Genomic DNA, 13,873 nt, shown 5'->3' with positions numbered 1-13,873 from the left:
TAAAGACTGTCGATCGAAACTCAAGAATTCTTGGTCACTCAGCAGTTGTTTTGGGATTTTTCTCAGTCAGTCACATGAAAGATTTCATATAATGTAGGAATTTAATACAGTGTTATGTATCAAACATTAGGTTTTTTAATTAGAATTTATTCCTGTGCTATATGTTAAGGGAAGTAATTCCATATACATACTTATTATCTGAATAATTAATTACTTTCTCTGGATTTTATATTATTGCAAAGCATGTAGACAGGAAAAAAATATAAGGAAATGTGTTTTCAAAGTACTGTATATATCGTATCCTTAGTATATATTAAAAGCACCATATATGTAAGAAAAATAGTAAGTGAAAACATCTAAACAGAAATTCCACAAAAAGTGAAATACAAAAAGCTAAGCCACATTAAAAATACTGACCATCAACAGTGATTAAAGAAACGCAAATTACATCAGTGAGACAGCATTTTCCACCATCAAATTAATATTAATAATTTTTCACAGACAAAGAAAACTTACGGTTACCGAAGGTAAAAGGGGAGAGGAAGGATAAATTGGGGAGTTAGGATTAACACATACACCCTACTATGTGCGCTTAGCTGCTCAATCATGTCCGTCTCTCTGTGACCCCACGGACAGTAGTGCTCCAGGTTCCTCTGTCCATGGGGATTCTCCAGGCAAGGATACTGGAGTGGGTTGCCATGTCCTCCTCCAGGGGATCCTCCTAACTCAGGGATTGAACCCAAGTCTCCTGCATTGCAGGCGGATTATTTACCATCTGAGCCACAAGGGAAGCCCTCACACTACTATAATAAAACAGATAACCAACAAAGACCAACTTAGAGCACAGGGAACTGTACTCAATATTTTGTAACAACTTATAAGGGAAAAGAATCTGAAAAGAATATATCAATATATAACTGAATCACTGTGCTATACACCTGAGACTAACATGACACTGTAAATCAACTATACTTCAATTAAAAATAATAAATAAATCAATAACACTTTTCACTGTTGTTTAGTACAGTATGGTTCATATCCTTCAATCTAAGATTTCTGAGGCAATTTTATAGTATCTTCAATAATCAGGAATTCAATGGTTTGTGTTGTTCCTTATGACATTGTTATGTGTTTTTATACTACAAAGAATTAAAAACAATCAAAATTAAATTTACTCATTTGTTTGACACAGTGCTAGGCACCGTTTGAGGTGCTAAGGATACAGTGTGTGTGTGTGTCCAGTTACTAATTCGTGTCTAACACTTTGCACCTCTATGGACTGTAGCCTGCCAGGCTCCTCTATCCATGGACTTCTCCAGGCAAGAATACTGGAGTGCAGTAGCTTATCTCTGAAAAGAAGTAGGAAGAAAGGGATGGAGGGAGGGATTGCCTTGTCTTTATGGAACTTAAAAGTTTCTGAGAGCAGGCTCATAAACACTAAATAATTTAAATGTATATTATGATGGATGCTGAAAAGTGCTACGGAGAAAAATAAAAGCATGAAATGGGGATAGAGAGATGGCTGCAATTTTAGGTAGGTGACCAGGGAAGGCCTGACTGAGAAGATGACAAATGAGTAGAAACCTAAAGGACATGAGGGAGAAAGACAAGCAGATATCTGAGAAGAGAGCTGAAAGCAAAGGAAGACCCAGGGCAGAAGCCCTGAGAAAAGTTTCCACAACACGTTCTCCAAGAAACAGAGAGAACGGGAAGGCTGAAGGAGAATGGAGAATGGGGGGTTAGTAAGATGACATGAGAGGCTTAATGGAGGCCGGATCACGTCGGGCCCTGCAAGCCACCATCAGATCTCTGATTCTGAACGAAGCCTGAGAAGAGCTCTGAGCAAAAGATAACACATGTTGTAATGCGATCTCTTGACTGCTCTGCTGAGATCAAACTGGAGACCAAGATGGGAAACAACAGCCATCATCCAGGCGAGGTCCTCTGGTGGTGTGGTCCAGCAGGCCAAGGCGTGAGAAGCTCTGACTCTGGCTCTTCGGAAGCAGAGACCAGAGAGTTTGCTAACGGATTGGATGTGAGACATGGGAGGACAAGAAGTCAGGGGAGACTCCAGATGTTGAGGCCTGAGTCACTGAAAGGGAGAACTTGCCAGTCAAAACACTGGGGAAGACCACACAGGAGCTGGAGCAGGCAAGAGCAGGGGCTCAGTTTCAGATGCGTCAGGTTTGAGACACTTACCCAAGCATAGGCATCCAAGCTGTGCTTGTCACAAAGCCGTGAGATGGCCACGCAGGAGATGGGAACTGAGAGAGGTCCATTGGCATATGGCATTTAAAACCAAAAAACTGTATGACATCACCCACAGTGTGAGGAGAGAGGGTGAAAGAAAAAATAAGGGGGTTAAGGATTGAAGCAGGAAAGTCCCAATGTAAAGAAATCAGGGACATGAGGAAGAACTGGCAAAGACTGAGAAGGGCTGCAGTGGAATAAGAAAAAACCAGGAGAGCGCGGGATGCCTGAAGCCAAGTAGGTGTTTCAGTGGTGACGGAGCAGTCAGCTTGGTCCAGTGATATAATAAAGCAGGGAAAGGTGAGGAATGACCGATGAACTTATTATAGCAAAGAGGAGGTCATTGTTGACCTTGGAAAGGGCATTTTCAATGAAAGGCTGAAGTAAAAGGCTAATAAGTAGACAATGGCAGGTACTCAAATGATGCTATATTTTGCAATATTCATATATGAAAATATTTTATAAATATTACAAAAAATACTTATAAAGAAACATTAATATCATTGGGAAATGCTTAAATAAGAGAGAAAAAGATACAACATCTACATAAACTATGCGTTCACTTATAGCTAAAAAGGAAAAGAAAATACATAGGTAGGAAGTGTGCTAAAACATTAATACTAGATATCCCTAAGTGGGCCTCCCTGCCGACTCAGTGGTAAAGAATCTGCCTGACAATGGAGGAGACACAAGTTTGATGCCTGATCAGGAAGATCCCCTGGAAAAGGAAATGGTTACCTACTCCAGTATTCTTGCCTGAAAAATCCCAAAGACTGAGGAGTCTGGCGTGCTACAGTCCATGTGGTTGCAGAGAGAAGGCACAATTTAGCAACTAAACAACAATAACAAAGATGCCCTGCAGAAGCAGGAAGTTAGCAAGAGCTACAGTTGAAGAAATTCTAACAACAAAACAGATCCCTGGGTTTCAGACAATTAAACTGTATCCCTCACTTTAGGGCAGTGGTCTCCACCTTTAGCCTGCCTCATAATCCTGTAGAGGGCTGGTTGTGACAGATTGCTGGGCCTCAAACTCAGAGTTTCTGATTCAAGGGGCTGTGTACAGGATCCAGTAACCTGCATTTCTAACAAGTGCCTGGGGAATACTGACAGTCCTAGTGTTAGGATCATATTTTGAGAGCCATGGACTAAGGGGAAAGAACCTCATAAAAGTGAGGTTTTAAATAGGTTAAATAACATCCTGAATTCCAGAGCTGTAAATTGACTTGAGAATAAACTTCAATATATTCTGATCCCTGAGCTTTTGTTTCAGAGTCTTAAATCTGGTACAATTAAGAGACGGTGTCAATTAGGATTAAATGTGTTATAAAGATCAATTCCTTTTTATAGCTGAAAAGAGTGGAAGTCACTCAATGATATTTTCAAGGCAATGATTAGTGCCCCCAGAGAAGAGGACCTGTACCTTGCTCATTTCTAAAACCCCTAAAGTGCCTTAAACAAGAAGACAGTTAATCACCATTTGCTGAATAGGATGAAATGCCTGCCCTAATGAGTCTATCTCATGTTGGGTGAGTTGGAGGGGCAGGTGCTCAGAGCCTCTGGTAAGGCATTCCTGCATCTCTGAGTGAATCAGAAAATGGAACCGGCTCTGGGAATATGACTCAGACAAAGACCCTCTTTCCTCTGGATGGATGCAGATGTGCATCAGGGCAGCTGGCTGGGCACCCTGATCATTGCATGGACTCCCACTCTTATGTGGCCCCACGGCTGGGTACAACTCACCCAGCCTTACAGGATAAGTCTGTGTGTGAAGACTTTGTAGAACAGGGTATGGACGCCCCAGAGCAAACAACAGGCTGGAACAGTGAAAAGTCTGTCTGTGTTCAGTACTCTAGGAAGGGTTAGACATGGTGGTGGTTTAGTTGCGAAGTCAAGTCTGGCTCTTGCAATCCCATGAACTGCAGCCCACCAGACTCCTAAATCCCTGGGATTTCCCAGGCAAGACTACTGGAGTGGTTTGCCATTTCTTTCTCCAGGGGATCTTCCTGACCCAGGGATCCAACCTGCATCTCCTGCTTGGCAGGTGAATTCCTCACCACCTGGGCCACCTGAGAAGCAGGTCATAGGAACTGATCCAGGAGTAAAAGGTTTCCTCTGGATGAGATGCTCTACCATCACCACCCACAGCCTCATACTCATGCTGTGGGTCTCAGCTTAAAAATCTCTTCTTTAGGGAATCCCTCCCACCCCAACCAGACTAAAAACACTATACCCACTGCACACCCACTGTACACCCACTGCACACAGTTCCCATCACAACTTATGACAAATGTATTTACCTGATATACAGTGTCACTTTGAGTCTGCCCACATGAGATTATAAAGCTCAACATGAGGAAGACCACACATTTTATTCAACATTTTACTGCTAGTACCTGGTACATGAATACATAATAAATGTGTTTAATGTTGAAATATTACATATAACTTCAATTAAGAAAGGCAAAAGGGATAAGAATTATCCTTGGTTTTTTCAGGGGGGGGCTTTCCCAGTGGCTCAGATGATAAAGAATCTGCAATGCACGAGACCGAGGTTCGATCCCTGGTTTGAGAAGATTCCCTGGAGAAGGAAATGGCAACCCACTCCAGTATTCTTGTCTAAAGAATCCCGTGGACAGAGGAGCCTGATGGGCTACAGCTCATGAGGTCGCAAAGAGTCAGACACAACTGAGCGACTAACACTTTCTTCAGGGGGAAGGAGATGACCACCCAAATTTAACTTTTTTTGCAACATGCAAGAATTATTCTGGATCCAAGGCACTGCTGAAGAATACACTCTGATAGGAAAACGTGGCACTCTATACTATGCTCTGCTATTTCTAGCCCTTGTGCTAAAATATGACACTTCACAGATCTGTCAACTCTTGGTTTTACATTGTAAATATTGATGGTGTGAATACTTGCTTGCAATTGCCTAAAACATGAGAAATGGTTCTGAGCATAAGAACTTGAAATGGAAAATTCACCTTCACAAGCAGAACAGGCAAGATTAATTATGTTAACTGCTTGAAAACAGAAGCCAAGTCCTAACTTCTTCAGTGACAGTATGGCTTTAGACTCCCTGAGCCCTTAACCCACAGCCCATGACCTTCAGAGACTTCCTACAGAAAGGTTAAAGGTTATTTCTCAACTATTCCCATCAAAGTCTCAAACAGAAAATAGGACCATTTATGTCTTCAGACTTTTGACATGGATGACCCAATTTCTTAGCAAATCTTGAAATACCATAATGACAAAACCCTACTCCATTGCTACTGGGCTTCCCAGGTGGTGCCAGTGGTAAAGAATCCCCCTGCCAATGAAAGTAATCATCAGAAATGCAGGTTTGATCACTGATCAGGAAGATCCTGGGGAGGAGGGCACGGCAACCCACTCCAGTATTCTTGCCTAGAGAATCCCACAGACAGAGGAGCCTGGTGGGGTACAGTCCATACAGAGTCAGACACAACAGAAGCAACTTAGCATGCATACATGCCATCACTACTACCTCACCTGCCAGTTAGTACCATCCCACCACTCCACAGGAACCACTCGGGCAAGAGCACCAGTGAGCTAACTGTCAAATTCAAACTTCGCTTTTCGGGTCTCATCTTATTTGAATTTCTTTGGACCACTGACACTACAACCAACCCTCTTCTTCACCAGAGGCACTCCTTTTCCCCCTAACTCCACACTATTGTGTTTCCCTGAAACCTGCTATTCCTTATCTGTCTCCTTTGTGTTCTTCTCAGTTTCTGCCCCCTTTAACATCAGTAAAACCCAAGTTCCATCTTTCACTTCTTGTGCTCACTCCCTGGATGGTCTCATCCAATCCAGCAGGGTCAACCATGCCTCTCATTCAAGTGAGCTCCATGTCTCCACTCCAGCCTAGACCACGGCCCTGAGCCAAAGGGCCTGCCACCTAACTGCATAGTGAACCCTTGAAAGGTCAGCTCTCGAGAACCAAGCTCCTTATCTCCTCTTCCTCATACTCCTCCTCATGGAGGCTGGAGGCACCAGCCTCTAGACAAGGCAGAACCTTCCATCCCCTCACCCTCCACATCTACCCACAGGCAGTTCTACCTTCCCTCTTTCCATCTTCACAACTACTCCTCAACTGAGGTTCTGTCATCCTTTACCTGGACGCTTACAACTGCTCCTGGCAGGCTTCACCTCTTTCTATGTCCCACTCCTATGTGACCTCCATACTGTTGCCAAACTATATTTTCTTACCTGTGATTTTTAAACCCTTCTATGGCTTCCCATCACCTACCAAATGAAGAGAAGGTTCTTAGCAGGATGGAAGGTCCTCTATGATCAGCTTCTGCCTGCCTCTGAGGCTCATCTCTCATCAGGCTCCTCATAGCATGCAGCACTCTAGTTATATCCAGTTAGAGAGGAACTGTTCTGAGCTGCTGCCATTTTCAGTCTGCGCTCTACATCAAAAATGTCTTCCCCTAAACTAGCCCAGCCTCACATCTGACCCTTGTTTGTTTGGCAAATTCCTACTCATCTTTCTGGACTCCCTCACCTCTTCTGCATGGCCTTTTTTTATCCTTCCCACTAGCTTTACGGCCCCTTTCTTCTTTCATGGCAACAAATCACTTCACCGCAATTGTTAAGTTTCCATATCTGACTCATCCTTACCCAATTAAATTTTACTTTTTTAATTTGGAATTTCACATCAGCTGACATTTTGCCTAGCACAGTAACGGTTTAAACTCAGCAATGGTGGAATAAAAACCATTGGCCAAAAAGTCATGATTCAATCAAGATTCAGAGAAACCAGAAGAATTATATTATGTAGGACTATAGAACAGTGTAGTAAGAATCAAGCGAGTTTGTGATTTAATTTTCCAAATTTAAATAATGCATACATAATTCAGTTAGTTCTGTTCTTTTTATGCACTTTTCTCTCATGCACTCTCTCTTCTAATACCTTACTCCAACTCTGAATCATCTGTTGGCTTTTATCTTTTTGTTCCTCTGGCAGTCCCACTAATGAGTCAAAAATTCCATTGTATTCAATTCTTGGATAAGACTGTTTTCTCTGAACCTCTGACGTTTCTCTGTAGACCCTTCCTGAAACATCAGGATCGAGGTCTACCCAGCTGCTGCTGCTGCTGCTGCTAAGTCGCTTCAGTCATGTCCGACTCTGTGCGACCCCACAGACGACAGCCCACCAGGCTCCCCTGTCCCTGGGATTCTCCAGGCAAGAACATTGGAGTGGGTTGCCATTTCCTTCTCCAATGCATGAAAGTGAAAAGTGAAGTGAAGTTGCTCAGTCGTGTCCAACCCTCAGCAGCCCCGTGGACTGCAGCCTTCCATGGGATTTTCCAGGCAAGAGTACTGGAGTGGGGTGCCATTGCCTTCTCTGCTACTCAGCTAGCAATCATCAACTTTCATATATTTGTAAAGTTTCCTTTGACTCATACTCACTTTTAACTCATATTCATGCTCACAATTGAGACAGAAAGATCTCTTTTTATCACTATCATTTTACAAGTGTAAAGCAGATACCCAGAAACCTAGAAGATACTTATCCTTTTAAGTTCCCCCATAAATAGTTTGAAGAAAATTAATTCTATACTTTCTGATGTTTAGTCCTCACTGTTTTTTGTTGTTGTTGTTTTAATTTAAACGCCATTTATCAAAGGCACATCCTACTGGTGTCCTTCAACTGCTGGCACACTGACTGTACTTTTATTGCTGTCTCCTCTTTCTGTCTGCGCTTGTGCATCCACCCTACTGACTGGATCCCCAGCTGAGCATTCCAAAGTAATCACTTTTCTCCCCTTCTCTGCTCCATAATCAATGACTTTGACAAAGGAAGCTGTATTATATGAGTTTCACCCAGAGTCCAATCCTCTGCAAAGAATCTTAAGTGAAACTTTGCACGTATCCCAGCCACTCTCCTGTGAACTCAAGGGATCATAAAAAGATTCTCCCCAGGTCAGCTTTCTCTGCTTCTCCTCTGCCAAAACTAGGCAAGGAAAATGAGAGTCTATATGATTCAGTTAAACATGATGACTTTTTATAAAAATACTGATAAATGAGGATGAGGCTGAAAGTACTGGCAGCCATGAGGTTTAGAATCACCTGCAGATTTTCCCTTCGACATCCTCTCCTTGTCATTAAGAGCTGGCTTTGGTTTCCAGCCTCATACCCCTCCCTCACTTTCACGGCTCTCACTGTCCTCCCCACCACAGTGGTGCTATCCCTTATGTGGGGCATTCCTTTTCTATTAATAATGAGTGGAAAGGGATCAACAGGCAGGAGTGGACACAAAATAGTTACTTTTCAGTGTTATATCTTTATTCACAAGGGTTTGGCCTACATTCCATAGCTGTATCTCACAGGAAGGCCCCTCCCCACACATAAGCACCAGCCAACTCTTCCCCTCAAAGCCTGAAAAATTCCTCCATTCTCATATCCCTCTTAAAAACAAAGTTAGAGAGAAAAAATAATCAATTCTATAAATTAGCTCGGTGGGTTAGACCAGAGGCCAAAGAGCAGATTCAGCCCCCTGGCCCCACCAAAGGAACCCCTAACTCCCAGTTAAACATCTACTAAGTGTTCGTCAGTCATCAGAACATAACTGGATCTGTGCGTCACCATTTCTAAAAACACAAGCCACAGGCATGTTCAGGAGCGTCCTCCTATAATTTTATTTATTCCCATCAATTCGAACTTGAAACATCAAGGAACTGAGTCAAGTGAAATTTGTAAACTCACTATAGTTAACTGAACACAGCCTTCTGGAACCTTCAGTCAACCCCCTGCCTCTGGTTTCACTGTATCTGTCTCAGGGTGCAACTCCATTCTGTCTGGGTCTGCATGGGTAGAACATGTACTCACCTAAAGGATCGGTCTAGCTCTAGTGGCCACCACCCCCTCACTAGCCCTCACTAGCCCTCACTTTCACCTGTTTCAAGTAAAGCCTCCATCAGTAAAAATTAATTTTACAAGAATCTGACTTTTCACTTCAGGAAAAAAAAAAAAAAGTTTTTGCATAACTGGGACTAGGGGCTGGAGGCAAGGTTTTAAGTTTGTCCCGTTACAACTACTCAATCTGAAGATGACCAAGAAGTGGGCTTTCTCTGGAAGCCTGGAAGAACGGACTATTCCCAGGTGATAGAACACAGATTAAACAACTAATTATCCTAATAAGCTCTGAAATTAAACACAGCTGTTCGCTGAGCTCTTGCCCTGATTTCCCCAATTATACCACTACTGTGTGCTGGTATACCTGCCTTTGATCTGAATCTCTTTCATTTCAGTCTGTCCTAGGACTGAGACTGTGGGAGAGGAAGGTGAAATATATGGATGATGGATGAGGTCTAGAATGCAGATATTCTATAATTCGAGCCTGGGTAAAATTAAAAAGTGACACAAAGGAACAAGATCTGGTCTTGCTTCCCAGAGGGGGATATTAGCTAACCCATTTTTGTTACATTAAAATAAAATGACCCATCACCCTGATTCCTAGCAATCTTCCTAAAACAGTATTCACTCCTCACATCCTCCTCAACATAATCACTCAAAGTAGGTCAGAAATGTTGCTTCCTTCCCCTCATTGATTTTCATTAAGAGGATGCACTTTCTGGAACACTAAAGGGAAAGATAAACACCCAGTACAGCTACCAATGACATCCCCTGTACATTTTTGGCTTTATTAAGTACAGCTCTCCCAAAAGCAGGAAAAAAAAAATCTCATCACTCCTATTTATCTTTCTTGGCTGAATATCAACGATAATCTCAAACTTCAAAATACACAGTAGTAGTGCTTCAGCCAGCTGATGAACATCTCCCAAAAGGAGCATATTAACTCTGTCTTTTCTAATTTTCTAGATGACCAACCCACCTCTTCCCTAAGTACACATTCTTTTTCTTCCTAATTCACATGCATGTTTTGCCAAAAGGATGCCAAGCGACACCACACACTGGCTTGGCAAGTCCCCGAGGCCTTATCAGGACGCTGAGTGCAAAGGAAGGGGTTTGTAGACACTGGGGAGTGGCGAAGGGGGAGCTGGAAGCCCTCGGCGGCAGTGCCGGCTTGCCAAACCCCACTGGCAGGGCTTCCCCAGTCCTCTGCCCTTGGTGAAAACTCCCCTTGGTCCCAGGTCCTCAAGCCTGACACTCCAGGAAAGCGCCGCAAAGTCCTTCAGAGCCCTTAAAACACAGGAGTGCAGAAAGCATCCCCTCAAAGCCAGCAAAGCCACACATCCTCTCTCGGCCAGCCTCTCGGGGCTGGCAACTTCATCCCTGGAAACAAACGAAAAGCCCGGTCCTCCCAGGAAGGAAAGAGGTGACAGCAGAGAGCAATAAATGGGCATGACCCTCATCCTTCACCTCCAGTCCCCCCCTCTCCCCCACCCCCACCCCCCGCAAACTCCAGGTTTCAGAGCAGGTGCGGCTCACCTCCAGGCAAGGAGGAAGCGGGCGGCCGGAGGTGGAGGGCGAGTCCCCAGCCCAGGCCGCCTGGCAGCCGGCGAGTGCCCAGCAGCAGATCCAGGCGGGGCTCCAGGGCGGCGAGAGTCCGCTGCGGGGAGCCCTGGCCGGCCGCCCCCGGCCCCTCCCCCGCGCCGGCCCCGCGCGGAGGAACAGCATCTCCTTCCCGCTGCGGTCGGCCCGCCGGCCGGCTGGAAAGCAGCCTCCCGGGGTGGGGCGCGTTCTGCTCCCGGGCCGCTAGGGCTGCGCGCTCAGCTCACAGCTGACGGCTCCGCTGTGCTCGCGGCCCCGGCGGCCGGCGCCCGTGCTCCCGTCACGCCGGAGGGAGGGACCGCGGGGCGCGGGCGCGGCGCGGGGGCGGGACGCGGGGCGGGGACGCGGGAGCCCGGGAGCAGGTGCAGCAGGCGGGGTCTGCGGCCCAGCCCCTCCGGTCCTGGGGCGCCGCCTGGTCGCCGGGGGCTAGAGCTTCATTGCACTGTAGAGGGGGAGAGAGGCCGGAGTGTCTCCCGTCCCCGGTCCCCTCGGTCCACCAGGAGGGGCGCTCCGGGAGGGAGCCAGAGTAAAATCCAGGACCTCGGGACATTGTTTTCCGGCGGCCGGTCTTTAAATGCTTCCTACTTCCCGCGTCACGCACAAACACACCCAGATGAGCCGCAGGAGCATCCTTTCGTAAGGATCCAACTAGCTGGCGTCAGATCTAATTTGGGGGTGATTTGGATGTGCATCAAATGGCGGGGAAGAAAAGGGGAATGAAATTTAGATCCAGGTTGTGACTCAGTATTCTCACTTACTTGATGAGAATAATGACAATTCCTAACCCATAGGTTGTTACGAGGGTTGAATAAGTTGATACATTGTAAAGCACCCGAGAGTGCCTGACAAGGAGTAGATGTGGTAGGCGTTGAAAGCAGTAGTGAGGAATCATGGGTGCTACTGGTGTTACTTAATGGGGATAACTGTGCAAGCTTGGGCAAGTAAGTCCTTTTGTTCCTGGAATCTGTACGATAACTGGGGTAGTCTTTTTCTTCATTCAAAATCATGTTGAGTTGGGTGGTAGGCACCAAGTGGTGAGCAAAACGAACATTACAGCTTCCTTAGTGTTGGGGATCCCTTCCTCTAAAATTCTCTGAATGGATGATTTATCCTGCTCTTCAAAAGGAGCACCCAGATTTCTTTTAATTGAGCACCTAGAAAAATCTACCTGGCAGACCCAATGTAAGTTGGCTTGAATTGCCTGTGGCACTGCCCTAATGTCCCTTTAATAAGCACTTCCACGTAAAATGTGCAGGTCCCTTTCTCTCTCTCTCCTTCTCTCTCTCCTGTTTCATGTGTTCTGACTATAACAATAAAGTATGTTTACTGTTAACATTTTGGAAAATATTGAAGACTATCAGGAAGAACATAAAATCACTAGGGAACCCACCATCCAGAGATAATACTATTAGTGGTATTAGCATGTTGAGGTATTTCCTTGGCATTTAATTGCATGTGTGCTGCAAAACTGGGATTATAATTTGTAAACTTTTATTTTTTCCTTAGTATTAATATTTTCTCAAGTCATTAAAGTCTCTGACAGCACAACTTAAGTAACCATATAATATATAATATATTCTACTGTTTGGATTATATATAATTTACTTTTGGATATTAGGCACTGTTTCTCAAGTATTCAATGTTATTAATAGTTCAACTCTGTTATACAGGGTTATTCACTAGTAGGACTGATGCTAAAGCTGAAGCTCAAATACTTTGGCCACCTGATGCAAAGAGCCAACTCATTGGAAAAGACCTTAATGCTGGGAAAGATTGGGGGCAGGAGGAGAAGGGGGTGACAAAGGATGAGATGATTGGATAACATCAGCAACTCAGTGGACATGAGTTTGAGAAAACTCTAGGAGATAGTAAAGGACAGGGAAGCCTGGCATGCTCCAGTCCATTGTGTCACAAAGAGTCGGACACAACTTAGTGACTGAACAACAACAGTAATTTTATGATGCATATACATCTCCTTTTAATTTTCTGTGATGCTTTTCTAAAATTGAAATCATTGGATTACATAGCATGTACATTTTTAAGTTTTGGTGAATAGTGCACAAATTCCTTAAAAATTTTATCAGTTGCTATCAGCAGTTTATGAGTTCTTATTTCATAACTTTCTAAATTATAATGCTTTGTATATCTGCCATTTTTGTAAAAGAGAAAAATGTGACTGTGTTAATATTTTTTAAATGTATAGTATTTTTTTTATTTAGTAATGTTACCAAACTCATGTTCAGCTGCTCACCACTCAAAAGCCAATAATGGAGAGCTAAGTGTTGATAGAAAGAAAAGTTTGCTTTAATCAGAAGGCCGGCAATCTGAAGAGAAAGAGGACTCATGTGCCAGAACCAACTCCCCAGATTCTGCTCAGCCATGAGAGTTTTTGATGGGAAAGGGGGGAAAGAATATCAGTGAATTACCAAGGTACAAGCTTAGATTCTGCATCATTCTTCACCATGCACAGACCAGCTGACTCCTCTTTATCTTTTCTTCAGATGTCGTCTTGCCCATGTCATCTGCCTGCAGTATTGCAAAGGGGGCTGCTGGGGGTACACAGCTGGTCATGCTTAACTATTTAATTATTCATTCTTCTTTTAATCTAGGGAAAGAATTCACAGGTTAGGTATGGCATGGTGTGCATTCAGTAGAATATAAGTCAGGAGCAAAGTTAAATTGTCTAGTGATCTCATTCCTATAATTAGATTCTTTTAGGGTTAGAGAGGAACAGGAATGAGCAAGCAGAAAAGGGGCAAAAGAGCTTCTGTCAGTAACACTGAATAATTTTTCACATATATTTACTAGCTATATAGTTCCTTCTCTTGTTGGTGTGTGAATTTTTCACTGACACTCTTTGACCATTTTTCTATTTAAGTTCAGTCTTTTTTATTGATTTGTAAGCCGTCTTTGTAAGTTTTATATATTATACCTTTGCTTACCATATATGTCACAAATGCTCCTCTCAGTTTGTAGTCTTCTTTTTAATTTTGTTTCTGGTGACCTTTTCTGCAGAAGACTGTCATTTTTACGTACTCAAATATTGCCACATTTCCTTTTGTGAGTTCTTCCTTTATTTTATGCTCAGAGATACTGTACCTTTGCAAGATCAAATAGATGCCTGTATTTTCTTATTTTGTTA

At 43.9% G+C, this 13,873-nt stretch overlaps 1 protein-coding gene across 1 annotated transcript in view; it reads right to left on the bottom strand.

Moving 5' to 3' along the window:
- Positions 1 to 10,857, bottom strand: part of ELAPOR2 (endosome-lysosome associated apoptosis and autophagy regulator family member 2) — a 211,372-nt gene extending 200,515 nt beyond the window's left edge. The window contains exon 1 of the mRNA XM_052638923.1: positions 10,669 to 10,857. Coding sequence (XP_052494883.1) covers positions 10,669 to 10,857 — 189 coding nt within the window. The remainder of the gene's footprint in view (positions 1 to 10,668) is intronic.
- Between the last annotated feature and the right edge of the window lie 3,016 nt (positions 10,858 to 13,873).

Source organism: Budorcas taxicolor, chromosome 4 (assembly GCF_023091745.1).
Source record: "Budorcas taxicolor isolate Tak-1 chromosome 4, Takin1.1, whole genome shotgun sequence".
NCBI lineage: Eukaryota > Metazoa > Chordata > Mammalia > Artiodactyla > Bovidae > Budorcas > Budorcas taxicolor.
This window is presented reverse-complemented; position numbering and strand designations above follow the sequence as displayed.